At 40.5% G+C, this 18436-nt stretch overlaps 1 protein-coding gene across 1 annotated transcript in view; it reads left to right on the plus strand.

Annotated features, from left to right (window-relative positions):
• Ctps (CTP synthase) overlaps window positions 1-18436 on the plus strand; it is a 50275-nt gene that overhangs the window by 11625 nt on the left and 20214 nt on the right. Inside the window, exons 4-7 of the mRNA XM_071675026.1 lie at window positions 2923-3099; window positions 7254-7460; window positions 11112-11266; window positions 11424-11645. Of these exons, the coding sequence (XP_071531127.1) occupies window positions 2923-3099; window positions 7254-7460; window positions 11112-11266; window positions 11424-11645 (761 nt within the window). The remainder of the gene's footprint in view (window positions 1-2922; window positions 3100-7253; window positions 7461-11111; window positions 11267-11423; window positions 11646-18436) is intronic.

Here is an 18436-nt window from a genome sequence, read left to right on the forward strand (position 1 = left end):
GGTAGCATTAAGAACAGAGGACTAAGCCTTTGAGGGAAATCCTCACTTGGCCCCCTTCTCTGTTCCTTCTTTTGGAAAATTAAAAATGAGGGGAGGATTTCCAGTCCCCTGTTCCCTCCCCTTTTAGTCGCTTTATACGACACACAGGGAATACGTGGGAAGTATTCTTTCTCCCCTATCCCCAGGGATAATGAGCAGATATATTACTATATTTGTTTTCTGCATGCTTTTAGTGTAATCTTTGGTATTTTAAGAAGGTAGTAGAGTGTAAGCAGCCACCGACTTGGGAGGTATATAACTCCCTGCCAAGGTACCGGGAGGGTTAGTGTTACCAGCGTAATGGGCCAGCACTTTGGTGGTTGTCAAGTTGCACTCCTTTGACCCAGGTACCCGGACTGCTGGCATTCTATCCACAAGCATTCAACCTCTCATAGTCACACACAATACTTAACAACATGTAACTAACATAACTCAGCCTTCTTAACTCTAAATTTTCCTGCTATGAGCACTATGCCTTATTCCTGCCTTTTGGCAAAGTGTTAGGAGGAATGGATAGAAGTAGTAGGTAGGAGCATTAGATAGAAACATTAGATAGAAGTAGTAGGTAGGAACATTTGGTAGGAGCATTAGGTAGAAATAGTAGGTTGGAACATTTAGTAGAAGTTAAATGGAAACACTGGAAACACTGTGCTAGAGTTACCCTCTGCCAGTAGCCTATTATGGGTAAGTCTCTAAAGGCTCTGTAGCAGCATTGGAGTTCACCAGTATTGGAAACTTTTGCTGTGGCCTCCTCCTTGAGGGAGTACCCTGAGGGAACAGGCATCAGAGCTGCAGATCGATACATAGATTTAAGACTGAAAATTTTTTTACACAAATCTAGAAATTTCCAAATTTTTAGAGTAGGAGAACCCTTTTGTTTTGGATATTAAAGGGTTAAATGGAAAGCAAAGCACCAGGGTGCTCTAAGGAATGTGTAGAAAATGAGGCCACTGTGTTTCTAGGCAAAGAGGGGTAAGTTTGATATCGTAGTAGTCCTGATGGTGTTGTATGAATTTGAGACTAGGACCTTGACAAAAAAGTTAGAGCAGAGGGTGGAAATTAGATGTTTGAGAACAGTATGTAGTGTGTGGGAGTTGTTCGGTAAGAAATGATAGAATCAAGGATAGGTTTGATAGCAAGAGGAGTACATGTGGCTAAAAGTCACAGATGAACCTAGGGTTGGCAGTTTCAATGTATTTGGCAGTAAAGAAAACAATATTGTTAATTGGGCAAGCTATGTGACGAACACCTCTTGCTAGCCTTGCTCAGTGGTGAGGACTTGCCTCAGGTACTTTTAGTTAGGCAAGTTGGTTGTGCATGAAAATTTAAGACATCACAGTTAGAGTGAATTTAAACATTGTGGTATATAGGGGTCAATGTGTTGTCAGTGCACTGAATTAGAGGATGTTAAGTGGTCAGGGTAAACTACAGGGGTATGTGGCGCCTGGTTGTAGATAAGAAGCTGGTTTCAGTGTATTGAACATGGCAGCCAGAGAATGGATGTAAGTGAATGTGACCTTTTTTTCATAGTTCCTTGTTCTTCCTTGCTAATGAGTGAAATGGCAACCAATAATGAAAGATTTTTTGTGAAAGGGGGAACTTAGCTGTTGACTGGAAACAGGACTTCCCTTTTACTATAGAACTGTATATTTCTTTAGGTATAAATGAGGGAGACGTATATGCATTAAAAAGAATTTTTACCTTTGATCTTGAATTCTGGGCCTTTGATGTGCCTTAAGCTGTTAGCTCTGACATAGATGTCCAAGATCAAGGCTGGATGTTGAAGGTCACACCTTCCTGTAAGTTTGTGCCAGGTCTGGCTTGGGATCTCAGTGGAATCAGTAGCGATATTCTTATGTCTGTAGTATTGTGGTTTGTGAATTTAGGAATGACCATAAGGGAAAAGCAAGATGTAAAAGGATAAAGATTATCCTGTAAAGGTATGTACCCTCTTGATCTTCCTTTCCAGCATCACTACATTCCAGCAACAGAAACATTGCCTGTGAAGTTAAACAGACATACAGAAGAGTCACCATAATGTGCAAGTCAGGCACCAGGAGCCTTTGCAAATTATTGGATATAGGTTCTGATTTGATTTTTTGAAATGCAAGTGAAATGTCGTGGAGGCCAAAATAATATGCATAAACCACAAGTTCTAGTTTGATTTATTGAAATGCAAGTAAATAGTGAGGTTCTGGAGGCCAAAAAATAATGCATAAACTGTTCCAGAATTGCTTTGATGAACACTGCAGATCAAAAACAATACATCATCAAGTACAGGAAACGAACACATTAAAGGAAAAATGGAATAATAGTTCAGTTTACTTATGATTAGTGTAATGAAACTCTTGATGCATAATCACATGTAGTTTGATCCTCTCTTATCCCTAAGGTGTATGATCCAAGATTTCAGCAGATAGCCTTTCAAATATTTTGTCTGTGTTATCCAGGTCCTTATAGCACTTCATCAATATCAAACCATATTTTTCATCACTAAATTCCCTCAAATTTGATAATGAAAATTATCAGATATAAACTTTTGGCTGAGGATGCTGTGAGATTCCTCCTCAGGCTTGAGCAGGAACTTGCCCAGCGATTGTGCTGCCCTTGGCATTCATGCATCGTAGCCATCAATTTTGAGCCACAGATTATGAAAATTTGACTGCAAAATTTTGAAATAGCAGTAGCGTAGATGTGTACCCCCAATTCATGAATGCAAAGATGAATTTTATGAATTACTACAACAGCACTTGAGAACTAGTTTTGTGAAAAATAGTGTGGTTTTCATCAAATCAGTGCTGGAATGAAATGAAAGAAAAATTCAAGAATTTGGCAAGGTATTGTTATTAGAGTAAATAACACCATATTTTATTTACTTTTTAGGTTGTGCCCCACATCACTGACGCTATTCAAGAGTGGGTAGAAACTGTAGCCCAGCGCCCTGTTGATGGAGACCTGTCAGCTCCAGAGGTGTGCATCATAGAGCTGGGTGGCACCATTGGAGATATTGAGGGCATGCCCTTTGTAGAAGCCTTTAGGCAGTTCCAGTTCAGAGTCAAGGTATGTATTTTGAAATGTCAGAAAGTTTTATAGATTGTTGATAATTTGGTGCTAAATGCAGTGTTAATTCAAAGTAAAGAGATGTTTGTGGAGGTGTTTTTATTTTATTTTTTTTTATTATACTTTGTCGCTGTCTCCCGCATTAGCGAGTTAGTGCAAGGAAACAGACGAAAGAATGGTCCAACCCACCCACATACACATTTATATACATACATGTCCACACATGCACATGTATATACCTATATATCTTAACATATACATGTATATACACACACAGACATATACATATATACACATGTACATGATTCATGCTGTGTGCCCATATTCATTCCCGTTGCCACCACGCCACACATGAAATAACCATCTCCTCCCCTCGCATGTGCGCGAGGTAGCATTAGGAAAAGACAACAAAGGCCACAATCATTCACACTCAGTCTCTAGCTGTCTTGTATAATGCACCGAAACCACAGTTCCCTTTCCACATCCAGGCCCCACAAAACTTTCCATGGTTTTATTTTATGTTTTCATAATTTATATAGAATTTGGGGCTCACGATGTTATCTTACCAAACTCTTGGGCTTGTTGAATTCTTAAACTTTGGCAATAGCTTTAAAGAATTATTACACCCATGCAAAATTGTAACTAGACACCATCCCCTGAGTAGAAACAAAATGTTTATTTCTCTTGTCTGTAACCAGTACTCACAGATCCTCCTGTCTACCAACAAACACAACACTAACAGAACGCACACACACACTGAGATGACCCAACAAGCTCAGAATTACTGCCTTCCTAACAAAGTTATAAACACCACCCCACAAAACATACACCCATCTGAAAAACAGCACTAATCAAACAAACAAGAGTCACACTCTCACATCTGTGCTCTGGACATCACCTATCCCTACATTACTACACCTGCTGATTCAACACACCTGAGAATCCTTCATGCCCGTAGTGCAGCATCCGTACTGGAGACACAAAACACTTACTACTACTCACTTGCTCTGCACTTGCACAACATAGACACACACAGTACTACATCACTACACTTGACCTGTGGTCCTGCCTAGTGGACATGGGTTGCTTTCTGAATGTTGTAGGAGTTTTATAATAGAAGAAGGGACTCTTAGGGCTGGAAGTAAGTGAAGAGAAAAGAGGTGGTGAAAACCTTGTGTAACTTGAAGCGTAGCAAATCAGCTTTGAATGTTTGGGATTACAGTTATATTTCTTGACAAAGTGGGTGATTGTGTTGTTGATTGGTTAGTTAAGATTTTTAGTATGTGAATGGCTCATGGCAGAATACCTCTACAGTACCACTGTATAAAGGCAATGGCTTCAAAAGTGAATGTTCAGATTACAGAAGCATAAGTCTGTTGTTGATATGTTGGACAATAAATGGTGTTAAGTGGTTCGATTAAGTGGTAAAAGGGTAAGAAACAGGCGTGGTAGTAAGAAAAATGTGGTCGAGAAAGCTGAAGAGGGTGAGCTGAAATGATATATGCAAAGAATGAGTGAGGAGAGGTTGACAAAGTGGTTATATATGTCAGAAATGGAGGGGACACTGAGAAATGTAGACCACATTGAAGATGAAAAGATGGACAAAAAAATGTTTTGAGTGACTGGAGCCTGAACATGTAGGTGGGTGAAAGGTGTGCATGGGATAGGAGTGAATTGGGACTGTGTGGTATATTAGGGGTAACAGTCTGTGAGTGGACTAAACCAGGGCATGTGAAGTGGCCAGGAGAATCCATGGAAAGGTATGTGGGGCCTGGTTGTGGATGTGGGCTTTGGTTTTGGTGCATTGTACTTGACAGCTAGAGAACAGATGTGTGCTAATGTGATCTTTCTTCATCTGTTCCTGGTGCTACCTCGCTAATGCGGGAAACAGTGGACAAGTGAGAAAGAAAGAAAGAAAAGAAAAATTTGCACAGAATTTTGGTATAGGGAGGAACAGTGTGGCTTCAGGAGTGATAGAGGATGTGTTGATCAGGTATCTGCTTTGAAGAATGTGAGAAATACTTAGAGAAACAGAAATGCTGTTCGTAGATCTGGATCCTGAAAGTGCATGATGTTTACTTAGAGAAACAAAAGTGTTGTTTATAGATCCGGTTCCTGAAAGTGTATGATATGGGCAATAGAGTCATCCTTTGGAAGGTGTTTTGGATATATGGTTTGGGTGGAGACCTGCAAAAAGCAGTAAAGAGTTTTTGTCAAGAGAGTAAGACATATGTTCAACTAGGAAGAGAAGATAGTAGATGGTTGCAGGTGCAGCTGGGTCTACAGAGAGTAGGTTTGTATGATTTCACCATGGCTGTTCATTTTGTTTATGGATAGGTTGGTGAGGGATATGAATGTAAAGATCTTGGAGAGGGGAACAGGTATGCAGTCAGTTATTGTGGTTGTCAGGGGCAGGTGAATTTGTTTTTGTTTACTGATGACATGGCACTTCTGGCAGATTCGAGTGAGAAACTGCAGAAGCTGGTGTCTGAGTTTGGGAGAGTGTGATAAAGAGGAAAGTTGAGGTTGAATGTGAATAGAAGCAAGGTCATTAGGTTTAGTATTGAAGAGAAACAGGTTATGTGAAGTATATACCTACCTATTATTACCTGCAGTGAGATTTTGCCATGGTGACGGGGCTAGCATATTGTGCTCACTACTTGACTTTTATGTTGATGAACAGCGTTTCTCTCAACTGCCTCTCCTCATCCCTTCAGTTGTTTTCCTTGTTGTGTCTCTCCACTAAAGTTTCTTAGATCACTTTTTTCCATACTTTTTTGCTGTTTCTTACGAAGCATCAGGAACAAGTGAAGAAAAGGCTTCATTTGCTTATATACATTCAGTAGCTGTCATGTAATGCACTGAAACCACAGTACTCTGTCCACAACCAGATTCAATTGTTTCCCACAGCTACTTCATATGCTTTGGTTCAGTCCAGTGACTGCATGTTTCCCCCTGTATACCACATCACACTAATTCAGTTTGTTCCATGCACACCTGCTTGTTTAGGTCCCTAGTGTTCAAAATTTTTGCACTCCATCTTTCCATCTCTAGTTTGTTGTTCCTTAGTCCTTGTCCCTTCGACTTTTGACTCATATACCATCTTTTTTAACCTCTCCTCTGTTATTTTTCCATGTCCAAACCATTTCAGTACAACCTCCACAGCTCTCTTGTCCACACTTTTTATTACCACACCTCTCTTACCCTATTTTACTTACTCAGTCTACCTGTCCTCACACCAAGTATTATTCTGAAACATTTCATATCCAACACATACACCCTCCTCTGTACATTCTCATCTCTAGCCTCTGCTTTGAATCCATACAAGTTTGTACTACTATACTTTCAAACATACTGTATTGCATAGATAATTGTTCCAACTTCCAAGGTGGACATTCATGTATCTTTTTCTTATGTATTTTTGGTATGTTTCCAGAAATTACTCTTAACCTGATGATTCTATTTCATCCTTGTCTGGTGCTATCAGGTTCAAAACATTGTTCTTTATTTCCTTTGTTGCCAGGTATATATAATCATATATCTCTCCCTCCAACATTCAAGAATGTAAAGCTGCAGTTCCTTCAGGTTGCTCTTGGTTATTAATATGCTCCATTCCATTTATATATTGTGAATTGTAAAATGCTTTAGTATTCTGTATCTTCATTCTGCGATACTAGTGACCATGCAACACAGCAGTATTCAAGTTTATTTTTTAGATGTACATCAAACATTTTCATCATTAAGCATGTCTTTTTTTGTACATGTCCTCACTGTTATTACTCTCTTTATCTGGCTTGAAAGCACCTTCTTTTCAATGTGATTCTTGACTTGAAGTTTTTCACTGATAATTATGTCCAAGTTTCTGACATTTGATGAATATTACCAAATTTCTGATGTTTGTTTTTTTTCTCTGTTTCTCTTTTGTAGGGCCTTTGTATGTAGATATTGCAATAGCATTAGTTGTCCCATTAACAGTATGTTAAAAAAAGATTTTGTCTGCAGATTTTGTCTGTAACTGTATCTTACCAGTGGGCATCTTCATTTATAACATTTAGAAAGATAATTTTCTTGTACCGCAGGTATTATTCTTCAGATAATGAAATATGACTATTGCTAAGCCCTGTACAAGTTAAAAGTTTTGAATTTGTCCACAGCGTGAGAATATATGTGTTGTCCATGTGTCTCTGGTGCCTCAGCCATCATCCACGGGTGAACATAAAACTAAACCTACTCAAGCTAGTGTGCGAGAACTTCGGGGTCTGGGACTTTCCCCAGATTTTATTGTATGCCGTTCTGAAAAACCCATTGATGAGTCTGTTAAACAGAAGATATCAAACTTCTGTCATGTTTCAACAGAGCAGGTATTTACTGAATGTACTGTCTTCTCAGGCTTACAAACTTATCAGTAAATATTAAGCATTATATCATTTTGGTGCTATGCTTTGATTTGTAATTGCATTTGTTTTATTTAGATGTATAGGTATGTATATTTGCGTGTGTGGACATACATGTGTATGTGGGTGGGTTGGGCCATTCTTTCATCTGTTTCTTTGCGCTACCTCGCTAACGCGGGAGACAGCGACAAAGCAAAATGAAATAAAGAAAGTTCTGTGGGACCTGGATGTGGAAAGGGAGCTGTGGTTTCGGGTATTATTGCATGACAGCTAGAGACTGAGTGTGAACGAATGGGGCCTTTGTTGTCTTTTCCTAGCGCTACCTCGCACACATGAGGGTGGAGGGGGATGGTATTCCATGTGTGGCGTGGTGGCGATGGGAATGAATAAAGGCAGACAGTGTGAATTGTGTGCATGGGTATATATCTATGTGTCTGTGTGTGTATATATATGTGTACATTGAGATGTATAGGAATGTATTTTTGCGTGTGTGGACGTGTATGTATATACATGTGTATGGGGGTGGGTTGGGCCATTTCTTTTGTCTGTTTCATTGCGCTACCTCGCAAACGCGGGAGACAGCGGCAAAAAAAAAATGTGTATATATATCTGTGTGTGTGTATACATATGTATACGTTGAAATGTATAGGTATGTATATACGTGTATGTGGGTGGGTTGGGCCATTCGTTCGTCTGTTTTCTTGCACTACCTCGCTGACGCGGGAGACAGCGACAAAGTATAATAAAATGAATAGATATGAATATAATATATATATGTGTATGTAATTTTTTTTTTTTTCTTTTTTTCTTTTTTTTTGCCGCTGTCTCCCGCGTTTGCGAGGTAGCGCAAGGAAACAGACGAAAGAAATGGCCCAACCCACCCCCATACACATGCATATACATACGTCCACACACGCAAATATACATACCTACACAGCTTTCCATGGTTTACCCCAGACGCTTCACATGCCTTGATTCAATCCACTGACAGCACGTCAACCCCGGTATACCACATCGCTCCAATTCACTCTATTCCTTGCCCTCCTTTCACCCTCCTGCATGTTCAGGCCCCGATCACACAAAATCTTTTTCACTCCATCTTTCCACCTCCAATTTGGTCTCCCTCTTCTCCTCGTTCCCTCCACCTCCGACACATATATCCTCTTGGTCAATCTTTCCTCACTCATTCTCTCCATGTGACCAAACCATTTCAAAACACCCTCTTCTGCTCTCTCAACCACGCTCTTTTTACTTCCACACATCTCTCTTACCCTTACGTTACTTACTCGATCAAACCACCTCACACCACACATTGTCCTCAAACATCTCATTTCCAGCACATCCATCCTCCTGCGCACAACTCTATCCATAGTCCACGCCTCGCAACCATACAACATTGTTGGAACCACTATTCCTTCAAACATACCCATTTTTGCTTTCCGAGATAATGTTCTCGACTTCCACACATTCTTCAAGGCTCCCAGAATTTTCGCCCCCTCCCCCACCCTATGATCCACTTCCGCTTCCATGTTTCCATCCGCTGCCAGATCCACTCCCAGATATCTAAAACACTTTACTTCCTCCAGTTTTTCTCCATTCAAACTCACCTCCCAATTGACTCAACCCTACTGTACCTAATAACCTTGCTCTTATTCACATTTACTCTTAACTTTCTTCTTTCACACACTTTACCAAACTCAGTCACCAGCTTCTGCAGTTTCTCACATGAATCAGCCACCAGCGCTGTATCATACTTGCCCCTCTTTCCAAAACTCTTGCATTCACCTCCCTAACAACCCCATCCATAAACAAATTAAACAACCATGGAGACATCACACACCCCTGCCGCAAACCTACATTCACTGAGAACCAATCACTTTCCTCTCTTCCTACACGTACACGTATGTGTATGTAATGTGTATATAATATATATATGGGTATGTTTGAAGGAATAGTGGTTCCAACAATGTTGTATGGTTGCAAGGCATGGGCTATGGATAGATTTGTGCGCAGGAGGGTGGATGTGCTGGAAATGAGAAGTTTGAGGACAATGTAATGTGTGAGGTGGTTTGATCGAGTAAGTAATGTAAGGGTAAGAGAGATGTGTGGAAATAAAAAGAGTGTGGTTGAGAGAGCAGAAGAGGGTGTTTTGAAATGGTTTGGGCACATGGAGAGAATGAGTAAGGAAAGATTGATTAAGAGGATATATGTGTCGGAGGTGGAGGGAACGAGGAGAAGTGGGAGACCAAATTTTAGGTGGAAAGATGGAGTGAAAAAGATTTTGAGTGATCGGGGCCTGAACATGCAGGAGGGTGAAAGGCGGGCAAGGAATGGAGTGAATTGGATCGATGTGGTATACTGGGGTTGACGTGCTGTCAGTGGATTGAATCAGGGCATGTGAAGCGTCTAGGGTAAACCATGGAAAGCTGTGTGGGGCCTGGATGTGGAAAGGGAGCTGTTGTTTCGGGCATTATTGCATGACAGCTAGAGACTGCGTGTGAACGAATGAGGCCTTTGTTGTCTTTTCCTAGCGCTACCTCGCACACATGAGGGGGGGAGGGGGATGGTTCTCCATGTGTGGCGAAGTGGCGATGGGAATGAATAAAGGCAGACAGTGTGAATTGTGTGCATGGGTATATATGTATGTGTCTGTGTGTGTATATATATGTGTACATTGAGATGTATAGGTATGTATATTTGCGTGTGTGGACGTGTGTGTATATACATGTGTATGGGGGTGGGTTGGGCCATTTCTTTCGTCTGTTTCCTTGCGCTACCTCGCAAACGCGGGAGACAGCGACAAAGCCAAAAAAAAAAAAAAAAATGTCTGTGGGAACATCAGTGAAGGGGGCTTATGGGGAGGTAATAACAAGTAGTGGTGATGTGAGAAGGAGATGAAGTGAGTATTTTAGAAGGTTTGTTGAATGTGTTAGATGATAGAGTGGCAGATATAGGGTGCTTTGATCGAGGTGGTGTGCAAAGTGAGAGGACCAGGGAGAAGGATTTGGTAAACAGAGAAGAGGTAGTGAAAGCTTTGCGGAAGATGAAAGCTGGCAAGGAGGCGGGTTTGGATGGTATTGCAGTGGACTTTATTAAAAAGCGGGTGACTGTGTTGTTGACTGGTTGGTGAGGATATTCAATGTATTTATGGCTCATGGTGTGGTTATGGGTTGGGGGCTGTGGTTTCAGTGCTTTACACATGAGAGAGTGCCTTTGCTTCATATGTTCTTGGTGTTACCTTGCTAATGAAGGAAATAGCAAGTAAGTATGGAAGGATATTAACAATGGAATGTGAGTAATAGTAGGAAATGTATTTTATCCCACTGGATGGGATAGAAAGATTATTACTCATATTACTCATATATCCTGCATTTTGTAGTAGAAGTTGGGAGCTTTCCTTAAGAGAGAATAGAGGAAAGTCAGATGAGGGTCTTATCTCTTTTGAGACTCAGACTTTTGACCTGGATGCTACCTTGTTCACACTAACAATTGTTGAACATGTATTGTTGAACACATATAAAAGAAAAAAAGATGTTTCAGAAGGATATCTGTGCCTTTAAGTTTTAGATTGTGTTTATTGTTTGTGTAACAGGCAGTAAGTTTCTGTACATTCCCCAGGTTATCTGTCTGCATGATGCACAAAGCATTTACGAAGTTCCGCTTATGTTAGAAAAGCAGCAGGTGTCACATCTTCTCAGTGATCATCTAAGCTTGAACTTAGACACTTATCGACCAAGAAACTTCATGAAAAAATGGCGTGATCTTTCAACAAAGTAAGTTTTAGAGGTTGAGATTTTGGTGATGCAAAGAATTAATGTTAATTTCATGGAAATACCCTGTTTTTGCAAATGCACTTTACTATTTGTGTTTGTATATTTATTTATTTATTTGTAATATGTTTGTTTATATATTTATTTGTAATATCTTTAGGCATGAACACCTGCGTTATACTGTTACCATTGCACTTGTGGGCAAGTACACTCAGCTTGAAGACTCATATGCTTCGGTAATCAAGGCACTACAACATGCGGCTCTTGCGTGCAATCGTAAACTGGATTTGAAATGTATGGAAGCAGAGGATTTAGAAGAAGAAGCTAAAGCTAGTCGACCTGTCAAGTACTATGAATCATGGCAGAATGTCTGCAAATGCAAGTAAGGAAAAGCAAGTTTTGAGGAAGTTTATTCCATGGTTAAAACTAGATGTACAAGTATTGCCATTGTGTTAACAAACAGGGTTTATAGGGTTAAGGATATAGGGGCTAGGAAGCCAACTGTTGGATGGTGTAAAAGCCCTCCATACAGGAGCAAATTTATGTGTAAAAGTGGGTACAGAGTTGAGCAAAAGTTTAAGTATAAATGTTGGTGTGAATCGGGGCTGTTTGATGTCACCATGGTTTTTTAGAATATATATGGAAAGCAAAAATGGGTATGTTTGAAGGAATAGTGGTTCCAGCAATGTTGTATGGTTGCAAGGCGTGGGCTATGGATAGAGTTGTGTGCAGGAGGGTGGATGTGCTGGAAATGAGATGTTTGAGGACAATGTGTGGTGTGAGGTGGTTTGATCGAGTAAGTAATGTAAGGGTAAGAGAGATGTGTGGAAATAAAAAGAGCGTGGTTGAGAGAGCAGAAGAGGGTGTTTTGAAATGGTTTGGGCACACGGAGAGAATGAGTGAGGAAAGATTGACTAAGAGGATATATGTGTCAGAGGTGGAGGGAACGAGGAGAAGTGGGAGACCAAATTTTAGGTGGAAAGATGGAGTGAAAAAGATTTTGAGTGATCGGGGCCTGAACATGCAGGAGGGTGAAAGGCAGGCAAGGAATAGAGTGAATTGGATCGATGTGGTATACTGGGGTTGACGTGCTGTCAGTGGATTGAATCAGGGCATGTGAAGCATCTGGGGTAAACCATAGAAAGCTGTGTGGGGCCTGGATGTGGAAAGGGAGCTGTGGTTTCAGGCATTATTGCATGACAGCTAGAGACTGAGTGTGAATGAAAGAGGCCTTTGTTGTCTTTTCCTAGCGCTACCCCGCACACATGAGGGGGGAGGGGGATGGTATTCCATGTGTGGTGAGGTGGCGATGGGAATGAATAAAGGCAGACTGTGTGAATTGTGTGCATGGGTATATATGTATGTGTCTGTGTGTGTATATATATGTGTACATTGAGATGTATAGGTATGTATATTTGCGTGTGTGGACGTGTGTGTATATACATGTGTATGGGGGTGGGTTGGGCCATTTCTTTCGTCTGTTTCCTTGCGCTACCTCGCAAAGGCGGGAGACAGCAACAAAGCAAAATAAAAAAAAAAATGTCTGTGGGAACATCAGTGAAGGGGGCTTATGGGGAGGTAATAACAAGTAGTGGTGATGTGAGAAGGAGATGAAGTGAGTATTTTAGAAGGTTTGTTGAATGTGTTAGATGATAGAGTGGCAGATATAGGGTGCTTTGATCGAGGTGGTGTGCAAAGTGAGAGGACCAGGGAGAAGGATTTGGTAAACAGAGAAGAGGTAGTGAAAGCTTTGCGGAAGATGAAAGCTGGCAAGGAGGCGGGTTTGGATGGTATTGCAGTGGACTTTATTAAAAAGCGGGTGACTGTGTTGTTGACTGGTTGGTGAGGATATTCAATGTATTTATGGCTCATGGTGTGGTTATGGGTTGGGGGCTGTGGTTTCAGTGCTTTACACATGAGAGAGTGCCTTTGCTTCATATGTTCTTGGTGTTACCTTGCTAATGAAGGAAATAGCAAGTAAGTATGGAAGGATATTAACAATGGAATGTGAGTAATAGTAGGAAATGTATTTTATCCCACTGGATGGGATAGAAAGATTATTACTCATATATCCTGCATTTTGTAGTAGAAGTTGGGAGCTTTCCTTAAGAGAGAATAGAGGAAAGTCAGATGAGGGTCTTATCTCTTTTGAGACAGACTTTTGACCTGGATGCTACCTTGTTCACACTAACAATTGTTGAACATGTATTGTTGAACACATATAAAAGAAAAAAAGATGTTTCAGAAGGATATCTGTGCCTTTAAGTTTTAGATTGTGTTTATTGTTTGTGTAACAGGCAGTAAGTTTCTGTACATTCCCCAGGTTATCTGTCTGCATGATGCACAAAGCATTTACGAAGTTCCGCTTATGTTAGAAAAGCAGCAGGTGTCACATCTTCTCAGTGATCATCTAAGCTTGAACTTAGACACTTATCGACCAAGAAACTTCATGAAAAAATGGCGTGATCTTTCAACAAAGTAAGTTTTAGAGGTTGAGATTTTGGTGATGCAAAGAATTAATGTTAATTTCATGGAAATACCCTGTTTTTGCAAATGCACTTTACTATTTGTGTTTGTATATTTATTTATTTATTTGTAATATGTTTGTTTATATATTTATCTGTAATATCTTTAGGCATGAACACCTGCGTTATACTGTTACCATTGCACTTGTGGGCAAGTACACTCAGCTTGAAGACTCATATGCTTCGGTAATCAAGGCACTACAACATGCGGCTCTTGCGTGCAATCGTAAACTGGATTTGAAATGTATGGAAGCAGAGGATTTAGAAGAAGAAGCTAAAGCTAGTCGACCTGTCAAGTACTATGAATCATGGCAGAATGTCTGCAAATGCAAGTAAGGAAAAGCAAGTTTTGAGGAAGTTTATTCCATGGTTAAAACTAGATGTACAAGTATTGCCATTGTGTTAACAAACAGGGTTTATAGGGTTAAGGATATAGGGGCTAGGAAGCCAACTGTTGGATGGTGTAAAAGCCCTCCATACAGGAGCAAATTTATGTGTAAAAGTGGGTACAGAGTTGAGCAAAAGTTTAAGTATAAATGTTGGTGTGAATCGGGGCTGTTTGATGTCACCATGGTTTTTTAGAATATATATGGAAAGCAAAAATGGGTATGTTTGAAGGAATAGTGGTTCCAACAATGTTGTATGGTTGCGAGGCGTGGGCTATGGATAGAGTTGTGCGCAGGAGGTTGGATGTGCTGGAAATGAGATGCTTGAGGACAATGTGTGGTGTGGGGTGGTTTGATCGAGTAAGTAACGTAAGGGTAAGAGAGATGTGTGGAAATAAAAAGAGCGTGGTTGAGAGAGCAGAAGAGGGTGTTTTGAAATGGTTTGGGCACATGGAGAGAATGAGTGAGGAAAGATTGACCAAGAGGATATATGTGTCGGAGGTGGAGGGAACGAGGAGAAGAGGGAGACCAAATTGGAGGTGGAAAGATGGAGTGAAAAGGATTTTGTGTGATCGGGGCCTGAACATGCAGGAGGGTGAAAGGAGGGCAAGAAATAGAGCGAATTGGAGTGATGTGGTATACAGGGGTTGACGTGCTGTCAGTGGATTGAACCAGGGCATGTGAAGCGTCCGGGGTAAACCATGGAAAGCTGTGTAGGTATGTATATTTGCGTGTGTGGACGTGTGTATGTACATGTGTATGGGGGGGGGTTGGGCCATTTCTTTCGTCTGTTTCCTTGCGCTACCTCGCAAACGCGGGAGACAGCGACAAAGTATAAAAAAAAAAAAAAAAAAAAAGTTATATGACTAGATAGAATGAAGAAAGAAATTAGGGAGTATATGAGACATTTGGTATAGCAGAAAATAGGAAGGGAATGAATTACGTAGTGGTAGAGTTGAGGTTGTTTGAGCTTGTAGAAAGAATGCGAGATAGGGAGTATACAAGAGTGTATAACAGTATGATTAAAGGTTTTTTATGAGAGAATGACCATTGTGACATGTAGAAATGGATTAGAAGAGTATTGGAAGGAGAGAAATGGGGGAAAGAATGCATGGAATGTTGTATACAAGGGAGACATGTAGACAGGGATAAGTGGAGACTTTTGCTGTGGCCACCCCCTTGATATGAGTTCCTGGAGGAAATGGTCATCAGAGGTACAAATAGAATTGTTAATGAGAGGCAGATTTGAGAAGGGGAAAAATATGCGGTTCATCCCATTTGGAGACCCTTGGTATTTGTTATTTTGATAGGGAATTGAGGAATTCCTCACCGTATTAGTTTCATAAGGGTACACGATCAAGGAATTTGGTACACCTGAACTGTTGCCAGCTCGATGGTTGGCTTTGTGTTCTGTAAGATTAGTTCTTGTAAAAGGGTTCATGTATGCACATGCTCCACTACATATGAATTATAACACAAATAAGGTATTGGAGAGATGAATATTGAAAGATTTTAAAAATACATCATTTTATATCTTAGAAGCATATATAATGGAATTTTTCTACACCACAGAATGACACTCATTCAGATGTAATTTTGAGATTTAATTGATGATTTTGAAGCCTTGATATGTGCCTACTACAGCATATGCTGGTACTGCTTTCTTTAATTAGGTTCTCTAATGTGTCATGAAGTTTTTGTAATTTATCATATTTCACATCAGTAGAAATATTTAGGTAGTACAAGTTGAGCATCCCTAATCCAAAAATCCAAAATCTGAAACTTTTTGAGTGGCAACATGACTTTACAAGTTACCCAAAACACATTATTTTCTTATTGTATTAATGGCATTTTATATATTTCTTACTGTTGAGTACTTATGTGTGAATAAGTGTAAGGAAATGATTGCTTATCAGTAGCATATATAATTTATATCCCTGGGGCTAGGGGAGAAAGAATACTTCCCACGTATTCCCTGCGTGTCGTAGAAGGCGACTAAAAGGGAAGGGAGTGGGGGTCTGGAAATCCTCCCCTCTCATTTTTTTTTAATTTTCAAAAAGAAGGAACAGAGAAGGGGACCAGGTGAGGATATTCCCTCAAAGGCCCAGTCCTCTGTTCTTAACACTACCTCGCTAATGCGGGAAATGGCGAATATGAAAGAAAGAAAAAAAGATATAATTGGTGTCAGGAATGAAGGTGATACCAAACAACCACATATTGTCCACAGAGGCAGCAGAGGTTGTGACATCTTAGCTTTTTGATGGTTCATTGTTACAAAAAAAAAATTTGCGCAAAATTATTAGAAATATTGTATAAATTACCATAAGGCTGTGTATATAAGGGGTGTATTAAACATAAATGGATTTTGTGTTTAGACTTGGGTCCCATCCTCAAGGTATCTTTTAATGTATATGCAAGTATTCCAAAATCCAAAACACTTCTGGTCCCAAGCATTTTGGAAAAGGGATGCTCAACCTGTAGTTGGTAGGCAGCCACTGATCAAAGAGGTACATTACTGGTAATACCTGCCTAGATATTGTGAGGGTTAGTAGTGGCTGATTATTGAGGGAGCACTTCATTGGTTTTCAAGTTGCACTCCTATGACCTGGGTAGCTGTCTTATGTTTCTGCCTCATGCACACATGAACTGCTGGCATTCTGTCCACAATTATACAGTCTCTCCTTGTCACACATAAAACTTGACAGCACTTAACTTGTTAACTTGCATAAGTCATTCTTTGTAAGTCTAGATTTTTCCAGAAGTGGGCTCTATGAGCTAGCCTTGCATTTTGGCAAAATGGTAGTAGTAGTAGATATAACTAGTAGGCAGGAATATTAGACAGGGGCATTAGATAGAAAAATTAGGGAGAAACATTAGGTGAGAGCATTAGGTAGAAGTAGATGGTTGTTAAGAACATGAAAGTGGGAGATAATTTGCTCTAGATCATTGAGAATGGAGAGTGTGAGGGTTCAATCCTTCCACCATCCGTATGGGAGGAGTTCAGTCATTTCTTATGGTGAACATTGAAATCCATAAAGTAGAGGATCTCAGCTTGCAGGTAAGAGGATGTTAATGGAATGCAGATGACAGTCAAATGGCTCTTAGCTGTATGTTTAATATGTTTCCTCCTTTTTATTTGCCTCATTTCCCTGAGTGAAGTAGCATCAGGAACAGCCTTTAAAGAAAAATTTCACTTTGGTATCTCCTCTCTTACTACTTATGTAGGTATGTTGGGTGGTAGTGCAGATTTGTTGCCGATTGCTCTCACTTATGTAGGGTGATATTGCAGATGGGGAGGATTTCTTGCTATTTGCTCTCATTTCTTTGTTGCCTTCTGCAATATTAAAAATACAGTGGTAGTTTTCTTTTCCTCCTTGTCCGTTTGTCCTTTTTTTTTTTTTCGCTGTCTCCTGCGTTTGCGAGGTAGCGCAAGGAAACAGACGAAAGAAATGGCCCAACCCACCCCCATACACATGTATATACATACACGTCCACACCCGCAAATATACATACCTACACAGCTTTCCATGGTGTACCCCAGACACTTCACATGTCCTGATTCAATCCACTGACAGCACGTCAACCCTGGTATACCACATCGATCCAATTCACTCTATTCCTTGCCCTCCTTTCACCCTCCTGCATGTTCAGGCCCCGATCGCACAAAATCTTTTTCACTCCATCTTTCCACCTCCAATTTGGTCTCCCACTTCTCCTCGTTCCCTCCACCTCCGATACATATATCCTCTTGGTCAATCTTTCCTCACTCATTCTCTCCATGTGCCCAAACCATTTCAAAACACCCTCTTCTGCTCTCTCAACCACGCTCTTTTTATTTCCACACATCTCTCTTACCCTTACGTTACTCACTTGATCAAACCACCTCACACCACACATTGTCCTCAAACATCTCATTTCCAGCACATCCACCCTCCTGCGCACAACTCTATCCATAGCCCACGCCTCGCAACCATACAACATTGTTGGAACCACTATTCCTTCAAACATACCCATTTTTGCTTTCCGAGATAATGTTCTCGACTTCCACACATTTTTCAAGGCTCCCAGGATTTTCGCCCCCTCCCCCACCCTATGATCCACTTCCGCTTCCATGGTTCCATCCGCTGCCAGATCCACTCCCAGATATCTAAAACACTTTACTTCCTCCAGTTTTTCTCCATTCAAACTTACCTCCCAATTGACTTGACCCTCAACCCTACTGTACCTAATAACCTTGCTCTTATTCACATTTACTCTTAACT

The sequence above is a fragment of the Panulirus ornatus genome, chromosome 20 (genome assembly GCF_036320965.1).
Source record: "Panulirus ornatus isolate Po-2019 chromosome 20, ASM3632096v1, whole genome shotgun sequence".
In the NCBI taxonomy this organism is placed as follows: Eukaryota; Metazoa; Arthropoda; class Malacostraca; order Decapoda; family Palinuridae; genus Panulirus; species Panulirus ornatus.